The following is a 21779-nucleotide window of genomic DNA, read 5'->3' as shown; positions in this document are numbered from 1 at the left end:
ATAATGATACAACTAAGCATTTGCATCTGTTTCTTTGGTTAGATAACTACTTCCGAATATGAGAAATTACTCTCCCTACCACAATTTTTCCAATTCAGACATGTTTCTTCAATAAAGTACAATATGCCATCGTAGACCTACTGGCCTTTTATTCCTGTAATAAAATATAAAGTTTCACTGTTGAGTGTTATCACATTGTTCTACAATTAAATCATCTCCGCTATCCACACAACATAGGAAATGTTACTTTTAACTACCAGCCTAACCACGAACACAATAAAAAAAATATATATATTACAGTATAATTTGTGCGACTTTAAATAACTTTATTAGAATAGGTTACAATATTAAAATACAAAACAATCATGATTTACTTTCAAATGTCAAATATGTAGCCTACAGTTCAGGAAAATTCTCCTTTTCCCCTCTTCATAAGAAATGATCATGTTTTATTAGGACAAAACTCTATTAACCCTACACCATTCTTCCATTCATAAAATGTGTACGGTATGGCTCATTGCCATAGATTTTCCGCGGTAAACGACAAAATGTAATACTTTATTTCAGTTTTACAGAATTATTGTCTAATAGATAAATCACCCTTAGTCTGCACAAGAAGCAAGATTAAAATGTTCCGATGATAACAGAGTCACCAAAAAAGTGTGGTGAGACAGCATTTGCCCCAGTACTTTTCAATCTCCACCACACCACCTTTAAAGCAGCAGCAGATAATGCCTTTACCAGAAATATTCATCAGCTCAAGTCATAGACTTAGAAAAATGTTTTGCAACAGAAAAGAAAGCAGACGTTTCTTATTGGACAAGTTGACATAGTACTTCCCCCAATTTCAGCCCGTTTTCCTCTGTTTTGTCTAGTGAATACAACCCTGTCCCTGGGATTTCACATGGTAACCCCAACGCTCGCTGTGACAGGTGGATTCACTTGTTAGTCACAGTGGTCCGTTAGCTACAGCCTACTGATTCTCATCAACCACGCCTCTCAAAAACAAAGTTTAGTTGCACCAGCACCCCTGACTCTGCACTTGGTTTCTTTCTTAGCTTATGCTCCTCTTCTGCCTGCCTGGTTGACTGCCTCATGGGAGAGCGAACACACATTTATGTGTTCATAAAAGCAGTTAATAAAAGCAGTTTAGTCATCTTCTAAAAACGGAGTTCCTAAAATGTTTCACTCAGACCCCTCTTCCTGTAAAGATCGTCGTAAGGAGAAGACCAAGGTGCAGCGTGGTAAGTGCTCATGTTTACTTTTTATTTAAACTCAGAACACTAAACAAAATAACAAACAAAGGAAACCAAACATCACGTTCTGCAGGCTTTTACTGAGCTGTACAAAAACAAGATCCCACAACTGAAGGTGGGGAAAAAGGGCTGCCAAAGTATGATTCCCAATCAGAGACAACGATAGACAGTTGCCTCTGATTAGGAACCATACTCGGCCAAACACAAAGAAATAGAAAACATAGAATAGAACATAGAAATACAAAATCTAGAATGCCCACCCAAATCACACCCTGACCTAACCAAAATAGAGAAATAAAAGTTCTCTATGGTCAGGGCGTGACACTTCCAGCATTGGCGAACATCTCTCGCCCCACATCTATTTTTATGGGCACAAGCACTTTTCATCATACAAACTGTTCACACCCCTCTTGTTGGTGGAGAGAACATTTTGCAGGTATAAAACTTATTTACTGCAATTCTACACATTTTGTCATTGGGTGCAGAGAAACTGTTTCAGTTTTAAAGCCAATTTTCTTGCAATTCTATACATTTTGCCATGTGTAATGTGTATTCATGTGATATTTGAGTCACTCAAATGTTACAACAAAATCTATGGGCTAAAAAAAAACGATCAAAAAAATGTTAGCTGACATGGGCTAGTTGATCTGGATATTTCTGAGAAGTTATAACTAGCTCTCTGAAAGTAAATGTTATGCTTGATCCGAAAATGTGGTCAGGAGGATGTGACACAATTGCGGAGCCGCCAGAGGCATGCAGAGGTCAAATCGAGCTCCATACCGCATCGCTGTGTGGCACATCCTGTATTAACCCAAACTCACTTCCTTCAGATCAAACATGGAGAAATTTGACGAAAGTCTATCAGAAGAAGTTCGCAAATATAAATATCTTTATGATACCTCGTGTAGGGATTTCAAAGACACTTAAATTCGTTTCAACTCCAGGAAAGAGATCGGGGAGGTAATGGGGCTGGAAGGGGACGCTTGCTACAAGAAGTGGAGGCAGTATAAGTTTGTAAAGATAAAAATAAAGGTTGAAGTGGAGATGCAGTTGGCAAAACGGTGCCTCCTTTTTACTTCATGCTTGTCTGAGCTCCTATGTCAAGCACCAGGGAACTGACTCCAACATATCCGTTTTTTAGTTTAGCCAGCTGCCCATAATTAGCTGGCTGGCTATAGAGATTTACCCTGAATCACTACGAGTGGTGCATTTTAAGAGGCGCAGAGCAACACTCAACTGAGTGTGCCAACCTCTAACACTTTTAAATTAGCACTAATTGAACATTGTAGTTTGTCATGTAAACTGTATCTGTAATTGTAATGTATTGTATGTATTGAACTGTTATGTATTTATTGTGCATTACTGTCCTACCGATTGCCACACCTGAAGTTCCCCCTGTGAAAAATATGTATCTCTCTCTCTCTGCGGTACTCATACCACACACGAGCTAGAGAGATTTCATAGTGATGGATAAATTGAAGCGAGGTAAAGAGATGGTGATGGTAACTATAATAAGTCAATATGGTGGAGGATCGGGACAGCAGACTCATCACCTCTTAACAACCTGATGCTGCCAGCTTCACTCTACTTCCAGGCAGCACCTCCCCATCTCCAGCCTCAGCTGCCATCACCTATCCTCCAAATCCAGGAAAGAGGCCATATCCATCTAAGGTTAGGGCATCGAAGACAAGAAGAGTTGACCCAGTTGATGATGCACTTACGCTGCGACTTGAGAAGTTAGACAGGCGCAGGGAGGAAAGGTTAGCTGCATCTGTCAACAATATGGATTCACCGTTTGCCCAAACAATGAAGGAAATGCTAATCTCCTCTTCGAAATGGAGCTGGCTATGTATGAGCAGCCATCGTCTGAGGATCAGCAGGGAACTGAAGAGTAGCTATTCGTTCACTATCTCACAAACAACCACACACACTGAAAATATATGTTTTGTTCTTTTAAAAAGGTTCTGTGACACTTTACATTGTTGATGTACGTTGTAAAGGGTTTGCATAGCATATTTAACTTGTTTCACTTCACTATTAATTAGTGAATGAAAGACTTCTCTGTTGATAACTGATTCATGAACTGATCAAGTGATACTTAAATGTCTATTAACTAAGTAAAAATGCAGTACCAACCCTTAATAATATATAACTAATTTATGTTTGCATTTTGTTCTGTTGAGTTGGCCAAGTCTTCAGCACAACCTCATATATTTGCACTTGTAGAATTACCAAATTGGAGTTATAAAACGTTCTGTTTTGCAAAAAGTTCTCAAATCTTGGTCATGTCATTTGTCATGTCACTTCAAATGTATGTTGACAAAATGTACAGTCATTCAACAGGTTACATATCAATGTTTTGTTAGTACTTACTGAAGCTGTCCTCTTCTGACAACAGTCTGCTGCCAAGCCACACTTCCCTGAGGTGACATAAAGAATGTCTTCAGTTCGTTCCTGGTCCCCAGTGCAGCCCATGATGCCCTGGCATTGCAAGTCACCCTCGATCTTGAAGGTTGACATCACCCATCACCTGCCTTTTCCACTCTCCTGGCTGTTGTTCACCAGATGCAGTGGTGGAATCTGTGAAGTTGGGAGGGATAAACCTGGCATCTGGGGTATTGGCAGCATCGATGTAGGACAGGTAGTTGTGAAGGGCGACGCACGCCTTCACAACGTCCACCGCCTTGTCGGGATGGAACTCAATTGGCCCGGGCCAAGGATCCCCCACCTGACAGTCAAGATGCCAAAAGAGCTCTCAGTGATGCGTCATGCACAGAATTGACGGCAGTTGTACATTTTCTGGTCTTTATCAAGGTTGGTACCTGTAAATTTAGTAAAAAGACAAATACAAGCCATTGCTATTCATTGCCATGACAATTTATTAATGAGATCAGTTTAAACAATTGTGGTGCTTAATACTATAAGAGGTAAATACAGGAAGAGGTGGTGCTGAACATAATAAAGGCATTAAATATTACTGATGCTGGAATAAGACAAGAATGTACATATAAAATTAAATTGGGTTGAAGGTTCACCTTCCAACAGGACAATAACCTTAAGCACACAGCCAAGACATCGCAGGAGAGGCTTCGGCCCAAGTCTCTGAATGTCCTTGAGTGGCTCAGCCAGAGCCCGGACATGAACCTGATCGAACATCGCTGGAGAAACCTGAAAATAGCTGTGCAGCGACGCTCCCCATCCAACCTGACAGAGCTTGAGAGGATCTGCAGAGAAGGGAGAAACTCCCCAAATACTGGTTTGCCTAGCTCGTAGAGGCATACCCAAGAAGAATCAAGGCTGTAATCGCTGCCTGAAATGGTTCAACAAAGTACTGAGTATTTGGTCTGAATACGTATGTAAATGTGATAATTCATTTTAGTATTTTTTATACATTTGCAAACATTTCTAAAAACCTGTTTTTGCTTTGTCATTGTGGGGTATACTGTAATTGTCAGTGGAGGCTCCTCAGAGGAAGAAGGGGAGGACCATCCTCCTCAGTGAATTTGAGAAAAATATAAATAGTGAAACATAAAATTATACTAAATATATTAACATGTCACCAAATAATTGATTAAAACATCCTGTTTTGCAATGAAGGTTTACAGTAGACTCAACAGCACTCTGTAGGGTAGCACCATGGTGTGGCCGGATGACAGCTAGTTTCCATGCTCCTCTGGGTACATTGACTTCAACACAAAACCTAAAATGCTCGTGGTTTTAAACCACTTCCATAGACGTACACAGTAATTATGAAATCTTCCTGGGGAACATCCTCCAACCTAACTGACATGTTGTCCACCCAATCAACGGATCAAAGAATGAATATAGTACTGAAAGCATAGGCTGAAGCTAGCTATCACTGCAGTGCATAAAATGTGGTGAGTAGTTGACTCAAAGAGAGAGAAGCAGAATAGCTGAACAGTTTTTAACAAATACATTTCTTTAAAACTTTAAGAGAAGCGAGAGAGAGAGATAGCTAGATAGCTATCTCCATGTATACTTTCACCTTCACTTACTAGCTAATGCAGTTAGTTTAGCCTACTCCAACACCCGGCTCAAAACAGAAAGGGATGCTATGTTACCTAGTTGGCTATGGCTACCCAACATTGGAACTCTTCCAAATAAAGGAAAGCTTTTGGTTTTACTCATTTATTGCCACTGGTGCCTGCCGGTGTAACTGCTAAACTGCTTGCTAACTGTACACTGTACTGTATGTACAATGTACAGTTAGCAAGCAGTTTAGCAGTTACACCCGAGGGACCTGTACCTACATTGTAAAATGCCATTCATAGGCTAAGAGTGTGCTCCTAATCTCAGCTCGTTACCTGTATAAAAGACACCTGGGAGACAGAAATCTTTCTGATTTAGAGGGGGTCAAATACTTATTTCCCTCATTAAAATGCAAATCAATTTATAACATTTTTGACATGTGTTTTTCTGGATTTTTTGTTGTTGTTATTCTGTCTCTCACTGTTCAAATAAACCTACCATTAAAATGATAGACTGATCATTTCTTTGTCAGTGGGCAAACGTACAAAATCAGCAGGGTTATCAAATACTTTTTTCCCCCACTGTAAGACACAGCAAATATTCCTCTTCTTCATACGTGTCTCTTTATCATATGTTGCCATTTTGCAATGTTGTGTTGTTTGTACTGTATCATCCCTATCCTCTTCTTGTACAGATATTCAGAAATGTTCTGCTGAATTGTACATTGATCGTCTATGCTGCCACCTATTGTATTGGATGCGTACGCTACTCTCCGCTCTGCTCTGCTCCTCGAAGCGCAAGAAGTATAAATGCTCTGACTTCTGCAGAGGCCACATTGTATTAAATGCTGTACAGCCACTGCAGACATCAGATTGACCAAGCAGAGCCTTTACGTGTGCAAGGACTGACATGACAACAGGACAACTGATGATGCACTACCCAATTTTGAAATTGCACCTTATGCATTCTACTATTGCAACATTCAAGAGTAAGTTGAAAGCCGGAGTTGGTTCCTTAAAAAATAAAATATATATTTTAGTTTTATTTGCCGTCCCCGCAACTCCTTACTAACATGAGCTTCAGTAGCCTATCTAGCTAGCTAGCTAACATCATTAGCTAGCTTGGTTGATGCAATCATGCAGCCAATGGCTAATAATTTAAACTAACTGAATAAATGTGTTTGGCACAGGATAAAGAAGATGAAACGATCTGCTGTTGCTACCCAAGGCCAAGGGATACTGAAGTTACTGAAACTGTTAGTCAGCCAGCCAGTTTGTTAGTCCAGTAATGTTAGCATATTATCCTATTTCCACTGCTGGTGATTATTGAAATATATTTATATATTTACTTAAAAGTAAAAACCCTAGAAATTACGCCACAGAGTAGTCTACAGAGACAATATAACACATTTGTCCAACAGAACAGTTGGATGGCTTATGGAGAAAAAGAGAATTGATGGATTCTAGCACCACCATAGCCATCATGGTGTCAGTCTTTTCGTGCATAGTGACACCTACTGATATGAACTGATAACGCAGGTTTGATTAGAATTGAGTGCAATAGAATGAGTGACTGTCAATAACATCTACTTCATGAAAAGGAGAATATTATTTTCAATAAAAATGTTTAAAGTAGTTGATTTAATGATTGACAATATGGATTTGACAGGCAATCAATTCCTACAGTGAGAAGCAGGGATCCAACTTCTGGTGGCCCAGATGGAGACCAGGACAATGACACAAGGTTGTGGTTTTATGACTTACACATAAAAAAAAACATTGTTACAAATTCTACTGTGTATAATATTAAATGTAACCCTGCCTTGTTACAAATTATACTGTGTATAGTGCTAAATGTAACTCTGCCGTACATAAAGGCTTCAGAATGAACAATAACAAGGTTTGTAGGAGTTTGAAAGGGTTTGATTCACCTTAGGCCAGGAGTGTTTCCAATTCACATGTCCTGACAAGAAAAACCCCAGCCCTATTCATAGAACAGATGAAAAGGGAAGCTATCTATAACAATAATATTTTATCATAGCCTACAAATAGGACCCAGAGTTTCACCTGACCAGTGCCACACCACTTTTGAACCTGTGGTGCCACCTCTCAATTTCGCCCTCTGGTTAGATACACAGTCACAAGCAGATTCATTCTCCAATCTCTTAGTCTGATTAAAGGGGCAATCCTTATTTCCTACAGCAACGTACATTTTTAGCATGTGTTGATGGTTTAACGAGAGATCGGCTGGCGATAATCTAGTGGCCATCAGTGGTTGCAATTGGCCCTGTTTGTTTACATTTATGTTGTCTACAAACATTGGCGTAAAACAAGCTTACATTTTGGGTTCTGATGGAGTATGACAGTTGAACTAAGCTCATTAGGCATTTATATGCATTTATATGTTAGATTCTTCAAGAATCAATGGGTAGATATCACTCATTTCTAAGTTTAATAATGTATGTTGCCCTGGCAAATAAGGATTGCCCCTTTAATCAGAGACACATGTTACAGTCAACATGACTGCTTGTCATTACAGTAGAAAATGTATGCTTACAGTTGGAGGGAAAATCTCCAACCCAAATGTAGTATCCAGGCACCAATAGACAGAATACTCTGAAAAATCTTTTCCTAAAGCCAAACAGATCAGAGCGGTGCACAGTACTAGCAGATTGGAGAATTAATCTGCTTGTGACTGTGTATCTAACTATCAGCTCAATGTATCTCTCCCAGTAAGAATCCACAGTTGGAAAGATTGATAAAGTAGCTACCAGTCAATACAGTACATAGATATGAGTTGTATCCCTCCCTTAAATGCATATGGTTTTGCGTATGATGTGTTATTATAAGTCTATGGTATGAAAACCCTCCTCCAGTCTGCTGCCGCTCGACGGCCGTGATGCCTGCAATGCCTGCTCTGCATCCTGGCCACTATGACGACCCACCTTCCCCCTTTTCAGCCTGTCCCTCCAGGTGACAGGGGTACATTGGGGGGTGGGAGAGGGAGTACTAACGGGAACCTGTCCAGTGGTGTAGGTCAAGGGGGTAGAAGCTGGCCTCTGGAGGGGGGGTCTGTTGGTCCTCCTCAGCAGCCCCAGACGGGACGGCTTCCTCTGGGCTTGTTCTGCTGCCTGTTGTTGCTGCCTCTGGAGCTGTTGCTGGAGGATCATCTGGACATCGTCCTGATAAAGGGATGTTTTTATTCATCTCATCATGGTATTCCAGTATTGCAATTGTATTTATATTGTTTATCTTTTTTTGCCCAACGCTGCAGCTTCTACCCCATAAACACCAAACTTGGTACAACTTGGTATATATTCTGACTACTTGTCTTTTTAGTTCATTCTGACCTAGAATCAGCTCTGTTCCCTAATTCATAAGTGGTTATGATCATTAGAAAGAATAAGACCGCTGTTGCTAGATCAGTGGTCTACTGTCCCCGAGAGGGTAATATAATATCATGTTCTATTGCACCACTAGAGTGAGCTGGTCTCTCACCAGATGGCTCCTGAGGCCCCAGGCTCTATTACTACAGTATCATGCTAGGACACCAGCTGGTGATATGTACCAGCTGGATGCACTATACCGTGTAAATAATGTACGTGTATTTCATACCCATGCAGGGCCGTGCACAGGGACAGGTGCTTTATCTTCAATGCTCTTGAATTCTTAAATAATAACTTCATAATATAATATTCATAATCATCTAACTCATGATATATGGCTGGTTGGCGAGTGGCTTGTGTGAATAATTTAGTACATTTGGTGGTTAGCGAGAGTCTAAACAACCTGTGCTGCTGCTGCCCTGACACATATGTTCAACTCCCGACTGAAGAAGGGATGGAGGAGAGTCGGAGGGTTGTTGACGCAGCCGCTCCCCTCATTGTGTGTGTGTGTTGGGTTTTGGGGAAGCTACTCTGAAAATATACAGTATTTACCAAGCTACCCATTAATTACTTCACACTGAAAGAAGTCAGATGTTAACAGAATGTGAAATTTAGCCTACTGAACTCAAAAAGTGAGAAATATGCACACAAAAAGTGTTTCAAGTGAGATGTCAAAAGAGAAAGGACATTCTTGCCTAGTTCACCCATATTTTCTTTTCTTTTTGCAGAACAAAGTAGTGTCTAGTTCCAGTATTTAGCTACACCACTACATGGCAAAAAAGTTATTAACTACTGAAAACACTAATATTAGAATTACAAAATGGTATGAAATTACTTTTTGAACTAAATGTAGTTCACCACTCCCCAACACTGGTGTTAAACCATGGGTAATTTGCTATTGTCCCATGATTAGTCAGAGCTTGTTTTCCACAGTAACATGTTCGTACTGTATGTACTGTATGTCTCAGACATATCCCTTTTTTCCTTCCCATAGACTGTGACTCTCTCTCTACTCTCTCTCTCTATACGCTCTCTCTACTCACATAACTCAAGCGCTCTTTCACCTTTTTCTTTCAACTATCTCTCTCATCTTTCCTCTTCACTCTACAGTATATCCACTCTATCTACAGTACAATACCCAGAACTCCATCCCCTCTCTGGCTCTTCTGCTCTCTCCCTTCCCTTCCTACTCTCGTCCTTCGCCTCCCTCTCTCCCCTCCTCACTCATTCTTTCCCTCTTCCCTCGTCCATCTCCCTCCCTCTCTCCCTCCATCTCTCTCAGTACCTTCTTCTCCCCCTCCTTCTCCCTTCCCTCCATCTCTCAGTACCTTCCCTTCCCATTCCCTCATCACTCTCTCTCTCTCAGTACCTCCCTCTTCCTTTCCCTCCCTCCCACTCTCTCTCTCTCAGTACCTTCCAGTCCTCTACTTCCAAAGCGAGCTCCAGTCTTTTCTGCACGGCCTCCAGCAGCTGGTTGTTAAGTAACATCATCTCTGTCTTACTGCGGAGAAGCTCCGCCTCCATGGCCTTCTTTCTGTACAACAGCAAGTGGAAGAAAAAAAACATCAACGTCTCATTCTTCTACTGGAAAGATGCAGATCCCTCTTTTAGACGAGCAGTATTGACATTGGTGTGTGGTGTGTGGTGTGTGCGTGCGTGTGTGTTAAGTGTGTGAGCCATGTGTGTCTGCATGCATGCACATTCGCGTGTATGTGTATACTCACTTCTCCATGGCATCGTCTCTGTCCTGTAGTGCCTGTTGTAGAACAGCACTGTCATCCACATCATTTTCTCTACGACCCCCAGACTTGGAATCCTTGGTAAACCAAAAGGAAAGAGTGGTAGGGAAAGAAAGGAAGTTTGTTTAATTGACATTCATACAGTCATTGAGATAAAATTGTGTTTCTTGCAGTGGAGGTCGGTGCCTTTTAAGACGATGGAGGACAATTCATTCATTTCTTGAGCATGGCCTTATTTCTATTACAGCAAATATGATGACTGTCACTCATATTCCATTCACCCAGTTCAATATAACATTGATAGGTTTAGGCTACTACATGATACTCAAATTTTCCCTATACCCATCATGAGGTTGCTGCAACCTAGCCTATGAATAAAAGTTTACAATGTAGATACACACAGGTCGAGAGAAACATTTGAAGTGACACATGGACAGACAGTGACACATTCAGGACCACCTTGCACACTCTTGCCTGCATCTATCTAGGGTATAATCATTATTCCAACAGTTGCAAACGAGTGCAGATGCAGCTATGTTTATCCCTGTTTCATTCTGTTTGCTTTTGTTTAAGAAACGTTTTTCAACAGAATCGGCGAAATGAATACACCCCTGATCACACGTAAACACAGCTCACTTTCATAGGAGCCCCATTGTATTCATTCTCACATCTATGAGCTCTACTCCTCTCACCTTTTCCCTTCATTTGTGGACTTCAATGGACAACATATCAGCTCTATGTGACCAGGCAAAAAAAACTTTCCAAACCAAATCCTATCATAACCGCTACACACAGCCTATATCGTTGTTACCATATTAGCTAAAGTAACGTCATAGTCAGCATAGCTAATATAACTAACGTGTTAATAAATCCACTACAATCATGCTGTAACGTTACAGTCTATAGTCAGTAAGCAGTTTAGCAGTAACACTGTCATGCCAAATAGTGTCCCCCGGCCAAATTGTGTCCCCCTTTGCGTCACAATAGAATACGATAAGTTCAAGCTTCTGTTGCTAGGGCTGTTACTAGAACTTGAAACATTTTGACCGGATTACGTAATGAACCAAGTGTCCACTGCTATGCTGGTTGCTTGGCTCTATTTTACCTCGTAGTGGTCGCGAAGGAAGGAGGATCCGGGCAGGTCTAGTTCTATTTCACTGCATAAACGCTCACTCAGTCCGAACAAAATTATTAGCTCAGAATAGTTCTCCAAGGACGGTGTTTTTGACGGTGACAACCTGCTGCTTCAGAGGACCGAAACGTCTGGAAAGAAAACACTTTGTTTTCCATGTATTTGACTTTATATAAGTAAATATTGTTATATAGGAATAAATATTTTAAGCTGTTTTTAGATTGACGTTGCTAGCTACTGTACTTATATACCTCAGCCTGCCTAGTCAGCTAGCCAGCTACAGTAGCCAGCTAGTTAGCCAGACAGTTTTATTTAGCTAACATTAGCTAGCTAGCAAGCTACTGTAACTGTTATTGCAGATTTTTGTTTGTATGTAGTTGCATTTCAATGGCATCCCTCGAGGAGATTTTCTTTTATCTTTCCAACCAGGCAAAGTACTATGAAGACAGCACTGATCTCGACAAGAGGCGCAACATGCAGAGAAATTCACAATTCAGGGTAACATTAAGCAGTTAACTTCTATTAGATAACTAGACGGATTTCGTATGGACAACCATATTCCATCTAACGTTAACTAGTGGGGGATGAGAAATAAAGGATGAAAAGGGAGAGAGAGGTGGGAAGAGAATGTACTTAGACTTGAGTATTTCAACAACCCTTCTCTTCAAACTTGTTAGGCAATCATATCTACCTACGGGGGAAGGATGGCCAGCCACACGGGAGGGTGATTTTTACTAAGGAGGAGAAGGAGGCCACTCTGACCGTGCTGACCGAGATGCGTGGTGGCCATTTCAGAGTGAAGCACATGATTGCCAAAATCAACCTACGCTTCTTCTGACGGGGAATTGTCAAGGAGGTGGACAGCTGGGAAAGTGAAATAACCTTTTGTTTATCAATCACATTCTATTATATCAGAAATTATTATGATTTCAATGAACGTCACATCAGAGAGCACACAATGTTTCAATTTGTCACTTTTTGCTTAAAGGTCAGTACCCTGTCTAGCCTGCCAGAAGTTTGAGAGAGCAAAGACTGTGGCGCCGGAGTTGAAGCCCGTCAAAGTTTTTTCACTACAGCTACTGTTGTTGTCATTATCTGCTAAGAAGGTTTTCTTGCTCTATCATACTGGGCACATAATATGTGAGATACACAGACTAACTAAAAACACTAGCACTGCAAACACTCAGAACAAAGAGAGCAGCATTGCCTGGACTTTGCAGTCTCCCTCTTCAAGTCCCCCTTCTGAGACTGGCTGCCTGTTGAGAACAAGTGACAGGCAGAACCTCCCACCCACACAGCAACCACCTCCTCTACATTCCACACACCAGAATTCAGTATTTTAGTCTATGATTGCCATGAGTGCACAACAAATCTGTGAAAATAAATGAATGACACAACTGTCCCAAAAAAACACTTTAATGTGTCAAGCAGATTACGTTATCTTTGCCATTTCCGAAACTTAGCAATGTTTAAGACATGGACTTTGTGTTATTATGTTAGGAAGGTACCCAAAATAAATTTGTCATTTTTTGGCTAAATATAACTTGTTTAAACAGCGAAATCGCGGAAATCAGCCTTGTTAGCATAGCGATGATGAAAAGAACGTCTTTTAGGCTGTAATGATCTCCAAACGTCTAATCATTAGGTCATCACACTGTTGATATAGCAACAGACAATAATAGTTTATCGAATCCCATTGTAAATCAGAGGGGGATACTATTTGGCTGGGTAACATTATTTGGCATAACAAGCCCCGGTGGCCATAAATTAATAAAACCAGAAGTTTACTTTGACTTGGAAGAGTTCCAGTGATGTGTTGGCTAGTCATAGCCAGCTAGTTAACGTAGCATCCGTCATTGAGTATGTTTAACTAGCAAGCTGCATTTGTAAAACTGAAACAAAATGACTCTCTCTATTACTTCTCCTTTATTTTTTAAGAAATTAATTTGTTCAAAACTGTTGTCTTTCTCTCTCTTTGAGTCAACTACTCACCACATTTTATGCAATGCTGTCCTAGCTAGCTGTAGCTTATGCTTTCAGTACTACAGTATATTTATTCTCTGATCCTTCGATTGGGTGGACAACATGTCAGTTCATGCTGCAAGAGCTCTCATACTTTTTATTTTTTAGGTATTTTCTTAAAAGTGCATTGTTGGTTAAGCGCTTGTAAGTAAGCATTTCAATGTAAGGTCTACACCTGTTGTATTCCAAATAAAATGTTATTTGATAGGTTGGAGGATATACTCTGGAAGATGTAATAATAACTGTGTGAGTCTATAGAAGAGGGTGAGAACCACAAGCCTTCATTGGTTTTGTATTGAAGTCAATGTACCCAGAGGAGGACGGAAGCTAGTTGTCCTCTGGCTACACCATGGTGCTACCATACAGAGTGCTGTTGAGGCTACTGTAGACCTTCATTGCAAAACAGTGTGTTTTTATCAATTATTTGGTGACGTGAACATATTTAATATAGCTTTATCTAAAAAGGATAACTTTTTAAATGTTTTACCATTTTTATGAAATTCACTGAGGAGGACGGTCCTCCCCTTCCTCTGAGGAGACACCACTGGTTTCTTGGTATCGATGGTTCTTCTGCCTAAATTGTTTGCTGATATATTCTGATGCGATTTAAACTCCCCTGAGAGGTATGACTGTATGAGTGCAAGACTGTGTCATAAGCCTGGGTCACATTCACTAAGAACAAATTGGAGGAAATATTTTGGAACCCAAAAACTTAAATAAATGTTATTGTTTTGACAATCAGGTAGCAACTCCTCAAAATATAGTGTGAGCTCACCTGTACTGTGTGGCTGAGACTTGTGAGCTAGTTTAGACTCACCCTGTGCTGTGTGGCTCAGTGCTAGTTTTGGCTCACCTGTGCTGTGTGGTTCAATGCTAGTTTGCGTGCTACATTCTTCAGCAGAACCAGTGCTGTATCCAGACTGTTCTCCTGACCAGAGGGTCCTACTGGGCTGGACTCTGTCAAAGGAAGCAACAACCTCAGAATGGAGTGAACCTCCTCTGTAACCTGCTGAGAGAGATAGGGGTAGCGAGGGAGGAAGGGGTGGGGGGTAGAGAGAGGGAGGAGAGAGAGAGGGGTCAGCTAGAAAGATGTGTCGGCATTGAGTAATTGTCTCTGGCCCCCTCCCAGTTAGGGGGAGTGATGAGCTCTACAGCAGAGTCTCACAACTCAATTGCTGGTTGAAAACTTTTTTCTGCCCCTCCCAAAAGACAGAATTTGTAGATAATTGGCCCTCTTTCTGGGACTCACCCACGAACAGGACCAAGCCTGGCCTGTTGAGGAGTGACGGACTCCATCCTAGCTGGAGGGGTGCTCTCATCTTATCTACGAACATAGAAAGCGCTCTAACTCCCCTAGCTCCACAATGAAGTAGGGTGCAGGTCAGGCAGCAGGCTGTTTGCCAGCCTGCCAGCTTAGTGGAGTCTGCCACTAGCACAGTCAGTGTAGTCAGCTCAGCTATCCCCATTGAGAGCGTGTCTCTGCCTCGATCTAGGTTGGGCAAAACTAAACATGGCGGTGTTCGCTTTAGCAATCTCACTGGAATAAAGACCTCCTCCATTCCTGCCATTATTGAAAGAGATTGTGAAATCTTACATCTCAAAATAGGGCTACTTAATGTTAGATCCCTCACTTCCAAGGCAGTTATAGTCAATTAACTAATCACTGATCATAATCTTGATGTGTTTGGCCTGACTGAAACATGGCTTAAGCCTGATGAATTAACTGTGTTAAATGAGGCCTCTCCTCCTGGTTACACTAGTGACCATATCCCCCGCGCATCCCACAAAGGCGGAGGTGTTGCTAACATTTACGATAGCAAATTTCAATTTACAACCCCAGCCCCCCCCCCCCCCCCGACGTATTCGTCTTTTGAGCTTCTAGTCATGAAATCTATGCAGCCTTCTCAATCACTTTTTATAGCTACTGGGCCATATACAGCGTTCCTCACTGAGTTCCCTGAATTCCTATCGGACCTTGTAGTCATGGCAGATAATATTCACATTTTTGGTGACTTTAATATTCACATGGAAAAGTCCACAGACCCACTCCAAAAGGCTTTCAGAGCCATCATCGACTCAGTGGGTTTTGTCCAACATGTCTCTGGACCTACTCACTGCCACAGTCATACTCTGGACCTAGTTTTGTCCCGTGGAATAAATGTGGTGGATCTTAATGTTTTTCCTCATAATCCTGGACTATCGGACCACCATTTTATTACTTTTCAATCGCAACAAATAATCTGCTCAGACCCCAACCAAGCATCATCAAAAGCTGTGCTATAAATTATTTTATGACCACTGTTGTTTTCACTCTATATTTTACCTCTTGGTGATGTTTTTTTTATATATTTTTTTTTTTATTTCACCTTTGTTTAACCAGCTAGGCTAGTTGAGAACAAGTTCTCATTTACAACTGCGACCTGGCCAAGAATAAAGCAAAGCAGTTCGACACATACAATAACATAGAGTTACACATGGAATAAATAAACATACAGTCAATAATACAGAAGAAAAAGTCTATATACAGTGTGTGCAAATGAGGTAAGATAAGGGAGGTCCATTTGCACACATTGTATATAGATTTTTCTATTGTGTTATTGACTGTATTTTTGTTTATCCCACGTGTAACTCTGTGTTGTTGTTTATTGTCGCACTGCTTTGCTTTATCTTGGCCAGGTCGCAGTTGTAAATGAGAACTTGTTCTCAACTGGCCTACTTGGTTAAATAAAGGTTAAATAAAAAATTTAAAAAAGTAAAAAAAGCCCTAGGAGGGGTGCGTCACTTGAGTGGGTTGAGTCACTGACGTGAACTTCCTGTCCGGGTTGGCGCCTCCCCTTGGGTTGGGCCGTGGGGGAGATCTTTGTGGGCTATGCTCGGCCTTGTCTCAGGATGGTAAGTTGGTGGTTGGAGATATCCCTCTAGTGGTGTGGGGGCTGTGCTTTGGAAAAGTGGGTGGGGTTATATCCTGCCTGCTTGGCCCTGTCCAGCGGTATCGTCGGACGGGGCCACAGTGTCTACCGACCCCTCCTGTCTCAGCCTCCAGTATTTATGCTGCAATAGTTTGTGTCGGGGGGCTAGGGTCAGTCTGTTATATCTGGAGTATTTCTCCTGTCTTATCCGGAGTCCTGTGTGAATTTAAGTATGCTCTCTCTAATTCTCTCTATCTTTTTCTTTCTTTCTTTCTTTCTTTCTTTCTTTCTCTCTCTCTCAGAGGACCTGAGCCCTAGGACCATGCCTCAGGACTACCTGGCCTGATGACTCCTTGCTGTCCCAAGTCCACCTGGTCGTGCTGCTGCTCCAGTTTCAACTGTTCTGCCTGCGGCTATGGAATCCTGACCTGTTCACCGGACGTGCTATCTGTCCCACATCTGCTGTTTTCAACTCTCTAGAGACAGCAGGAGTGATAGAGATACTCTGAATGATCAGCTATGAAAAGCTGACATTTACTCCTGAGGTGCTGACCTGTTGCACCCTCTACAACCACTGTGATTATTATTATTTGACCCTGCTGGTCATCTATGAACATTTTAACATCTTGGCCATGTTCTGTTATAATCTCTACCAGCACAGCCAGAAGAGGACTGGCCACCCCTCATAGCCTGGTTCCTCTCTAGGTTTCTTCCCAGGTTCTGGCCTTTCTAGGGAGTTTTTCCTAGCCACCGTGCTTCTACACCTGCATTGCTTGCTGTTTGGGGTTTTAGGCTGGGTTTCTGTACAGCACTTTGTGACATCAGCTGATGTAAGAGGGGCTTTATAAATACATTTGATTGAAATTTGATTGAAAGAGGGGAAGAAAGTTCAACATACACACAGACTTCTAAAGGTGATGTGCTCCACATAAACCAAAATGATTCATTCCTTGTGTGCAGTAAGACATACTCCTTTCCCATACAGTTATCAGCATCATCCATTCAAGCCCTATTGTTGTGTGCGTCTTGTTGTTATTCAACCTCTATATATAACACTGTTTTTGTTTCAATGATTGTATGACCAGGCCTTATGCCTTTAATATTACCTTTGAAATATCTGGTTCTGCTTGAATGCTCTGAATGCTTGACTGTATTTGAAATGTGTGTGCATGTGTGTGTGCTCGTTACCTTCGCTCTGTGTTGACTCCATCCCGGTCCCTCTCTGTTCTCCTGTAGTTTGTCCACCTGAGCCTTCAGCTTCAGACTGCGCCTCCGAGATAGCTCCACCTCCCGACGTACCTCCTTCAACTAAACACACAGAAACACATTTGTAAAGTAGCACGTTAATCAACTTCCTACAAGAATTTCCCTTTTCACTTCAACTAGACATACACAGACACAGTGTTACATGCAAACACACAGACATATACACAAACCACCTCCCGAGGCACTACCTTCAACAATGCACATATGCACACAGACACACATGTACACAACTTTCTCTTAAAAAATCTCGGACGCAGTGGTAAAAAGAAACCGTGCTAATCCAGATTCCTGAGTGAAATATCAGAGATTGAGAAATTATGTTGTATAACAGCTCATCACACACACACACACACACACACACACACACACACACACACACACACACACACACACACACACACACACACACACACACACACACACACACACACACACACACACACACACACACACACACACACATTGGCATAGACACATACAGTACCAGTCAAAGGTTGGACACACTCCTTCCAGGGTTTTTCTTCATTTTTACTATTTTCTACATTGTATAATAATAGTAAAGACAGCAAAACTATGAAATAACACATATGGAATCATGTAGTAACCAAAAAAGTGTTAAACAAATCAAAATATATTTATATTTGAGATTCTTCAAAGTAGCCACCCTTTGCCTTGATGACAGCTTTGCACACTCTCGGCATTCTATCAACCAGCTTTATGAGGTTGCCACTTGGAATGCATTTCAATTAACAGGTGTGCCTTGTAAAAAGTCCATTTGTGGAATTTCTTTCCTTCTTAATGTGTTTGAGCCAATCAGTTGTGTTGTGACAAGGTAGGGGTGGTATACAGAAGATAGCCTTATTTGGTATAAGATTAAGGCCATATTACGGCAAGAACAGCTCAAATAAGCAAAGAGAAATGACAGTATATCATTACTTCAAGACATGAAGGTCAGTCAATGCGTAAAATGTTTCTTCAAGTGCAGTCACAAGAACCATCAAGCGCTATGATGAAACTGGCTCTCATAACAACCGCCACAGGAAAGGAAGACCCAGAGTTACCTCTGCTGCAGTTCATTGGAGTTTCCAGCCTCAGAAATTGTAGCCCAAATAAATGCTTCACAGAGTTTAAGTAACAGACACATCTCAACATCAACTGTTCTGAGGAGGCTGCGTGAGTCAGGCCAACATGGCCGGATTGCTGCAAAGAAACCACTACTGAAGGACACCAATAAGAAGAATAAACTTGAATGGGCCAAGAAACACAAGCAATGGACATTAGACTGGTGGAAATCTGTCCTTTGGTCTGATGCGTCCAAATTTGAGATTTTGGTTCCAACCGTCATGTCTTTGTGAGACTCAGAGTAGTTGAACGGATGATCTCAGCATGTGTGGTTCCCACCGTGAAGCATGGAGGAGGAGGTGTGATGGTGTCGGGGATGCTTTGCTGGTGACACTGTCTGTGGTTTATTTAGAATTCAAGGCACAGTTAACCAGCATGGTTACCAAAGGATTCTGCATGGATACACCATCCCATCTGGTTTGTGCTTAGTGGGACTATCATTTGTTTTTCAGCAGGACAATGACCCATCACACCTCCAGGCTGTGTAAGGGCTATTTGACCAAGAAGGAGAGAGATGGAGTGCTGCATCAGATGACCTGGCCTCCACCATCACCCGACCTCAACCAAATTAAGATGGTTTGCGATGATTTGAACCGCAGAGTGAAGGAAAAGCAGCCAACAGGTGCTCAGTATATCTGGGAACTCCTTCAAGACTGTTGCAAAAGCATTCCTCATGAAGCTGGTTGAGAGAATGCCAAGAGTGTGATTTGTTTAACACTTTTTTGGTTATTCCATGATTCCATGTCTTTTTCCATAGTTTTGATGTCTTCACTATTATTCTACAATGTAAAAAATAGTTTAAAAAAAAACCTTGAAAAGTCCAAACTTTTGATTGGTACTGTATATATGCATGCACACACACCAGGCCCCTCACTCCTGACGGGTTGCATTACTGCCTGGTATGGTAACTGCTCGGCCTCCGACTGCAAGGCACGGCAGAGGGTTGTGCGTACGGCCCAGTACATTACTGGGGCCAAGCTACCTGCCATTCAGGACCTCTATACCAGGTAGTGTCGGAGGAGGGCCCTGAATATTGTCAAAGACTCCAGCCACCCTAGTCATAGACCGTTCCCTCTGCTACCACACAGCAAGCGGAACCGGAGCGCCAAGTCTAGGTCCAAGAGGCTTCTAAACAGCTTCTACCCCCAAGCCATAAGACTCCTGAACATCTAATCAAATGGCTACCCAGACTGTTTGCATTGCCCCCCCCTCCCTCTTTTACGCTGCTGCTACTCTCTGTTATTATCTATGCATAGTCACTTTAATAACTCTACCTACATGTACATATTACTACAATTACCTCAACTAACCGGTGCCCCTGCACATTGACTATGTACCGGTACACGCTGTATATAGCCTCGCTATTGTTATTTTACTGCTGCTCTTATTTTTGGGGGGTATTTTTCTTAAAACTGCATTGCTGGTTAAGGGCTTGTAAGAAGGCATTTCACTACACCTGTTGTATTCGGCACATGTGACCAATATATTTTGATTTGATTTGGATTTGATAAAGGCTCAAAGAGAGACAACAATATTCCCACAAATCTCCTTTAGCAACCATACACAGCCACAAATCAAACCTGTCTCCATGAGCTGATAGCATTATATAGCACCGTATCACACAGTATTGCACACTAGTACTGAACGAGGTGAATTATATTCTAGCGCAAGATATGTTCTGGTGCAAGATATTTTAATACCATAACATGTACTGCATCAAATGAAACTGAATGCACATTTCTGGCCTCACAGCACACACAAACATAATCTCTCCTTTTTGTTATCTTGCTCACTCTCTCTTTCTCTCTCTCTCTCTCTCTCTCTCTCTCTCTCTCTCTCTCTCTCTCTCTCTCTCTCTCTCTCTCTCTCTCTCTCTCTCTCTCTCTCTCTCTCACCGTGTCTGAGACTGGTCCTAGTGTTCTGCGTCTGTTGAGCGGTCGTCCACTCCTGATGAGGTCCGGTAACATTCCATCTATGTAGCTCCGTCTGGAAGTGCTCCTATCTTCACTGACCGCATCAGAACCGTCTCCGTCTCCCTCAATGACCACGGTCAAACCATCTGGACCGTCATTCGCTATGGTCAAACTGTCCCTGACCACGGTCAGCTCACCAGACCCATCAGGACCAGCATCTTCTATTGTCAGAAACAGCTTTGAACAATCATTGATCATCGACATGGTCAACGGTTCAGGACCGATGTCCCCCTCTTCAGTCAAGGAAGTCAACCCTTCTGTTACCACATCCTCCTGCTCTGGTTTGGTCGTGGTCGAGCTTGAATCTTCCTGTGTTTGTGATACATCCCTCAGTATTGTAGACTGTGTGGTTGAACCACCACTGACCGTGCCAGGCCGCTGTGGTCCATCTTCCAGTGTGTCCAGGGAGTCGCAGAGGCGTTCCATGGCAGTGAACCTTGGTCTCAGTCTCTCGTTTAGGACGGAGAAAGCTATAGGGTCTCCCATGGTCTAACACAGGGGTCACCACCACAGCAAACCAACAAGAGAGGAGAGTTATAGAGAAAGAATGGAAGAGGAACTCACAATCTCACTCGGACATCAAAAACGGACTGCCAGTGAGAAGAGCATATGACAGAGTGAGAAAAAAGAGGAAGAGAGAAAAAGAGGGGGGGGGGACACAGAATGTCTAACAACTTGTTTTTCCTGAACATTGAGGGACATGAATAGAACAAAAACATCTTATGTGTGATGATGTAATTGGGTGATGTCAGAAAAGGCTGCACCCTCACCTTACCTTCCTTCAACTTCTGTTTCTATTGCCACAGTGAAGGTGTAGCCTGGATACGCATATGTCAACATGTCAGGGCTTGAGGGAAGTGGCCCTTTGATTTCATAACACAATCAGACACCGATTACAGACATCAAGTACAACATCTACCTGTTTATACTGCCCTATTATCTTAAAGCAACCTTGTGCTACACAAATACCCATTACAGAGGGAGG

The 21779-nt window shown here is 42.0% G+C and overlaps 1 protein-coding gene and 1 long non-coding RNA gene across 4 annotated transcripts; one reads left to right on the top strand and one right to left on the bottom strand.

The window, feature by feature from the left end:
- The first annotated feature begins 1001 nt into the window (after positions 1-1001).
- On the top strand, positions 1002-4269 carry LOC115154912 (uncharacterized). The gene is made up of 2 exons (XR_003867966.1): positions 1002-1244; positions 3655-4269. It is a non-coding gene; the product is annotated as an uncharacterized LOC115154912 (long non-coding RNA).
- A 2587-nt stretch (positions 4270-6856) lies between these two features.
- LOC115154911 (bicaudal D-related protein homolog) lies at positions 6857-21399 on the bottom strand. Of its 3 annotated transcripts, none has more exons than XM_029701624.1 (6): positions 20717-21399; positions 17622-17741; positions 14378-14533; positions 10356-10447; positions 10045-10165; positions 6857-8427 (listed from the first exon to the last, which is right to left on the bottom strand). In XM_029701624.1, the coding sequence occupies exons 1-6, from the start codon at positions 21278-21280 to the stop codon at positions 8089-8091; spliced, it is 1392 nt and encodes a 463-aa protein (XP_029557484.1). In that variant the 5' UTR covers positions 21281-21399; the 3' UTR covers positions 6857-8088. The 3 variants fall into 3 exon arrangements, with proteins under 3 accessions (XP_029557484.1, XP_029557485.1, XP_029557486.1); XM_029701625.1 differs by having other exon boundaries at positions 14378-14530; XM_029701626.1 differs by lacking the exon at positions 14378-14533.
- Between the last annotated feature and the right edge of the window lie 380 nt (positions 21400-21779).

Source organism: Salmo trutta, chromosome 19 (assembly GCF_901001165.1).
Source record: "Salmo trutta chromosome 19, fSalTru1.1, whole genome shotgun sequence".
NCBI lineage: Eukaryota > Metazoa > Chordata > Actinopteri > Salmoniformes > Salmonidae > Salmo > Salmo trutta.
Note: the sequence above shows the minus strand (reverse complement) of the source record. Positions and strands in the feature narration are given on the sequence as shown.

Excerpts from the sequence above, each read along its gene's own strand:
- LOC115154911 (XM_029701624.1), bottom strand. The coding sequence starts at position 21,280 with ATGGGAGACCCTATAGCTTTCTCCGTCCTAAACGAGAGACTGAGACCA. Across the intron at positions 17,742-20,716 it reads TAGGACCAGTCTCAGACACG|TTGAAGGAGGTACGTCGGGA; the intron begins GTGAGAGAGAGA and ends CTGTGTGTTTAG. Across the intron at positions 10,448-14,377 it reads CATTGAACCACACAGCACAG|GATTCCAAGTCTGGGGGTCG; the intron begins GTGAGCCAAAAC and ends TGGTTTACCAAG.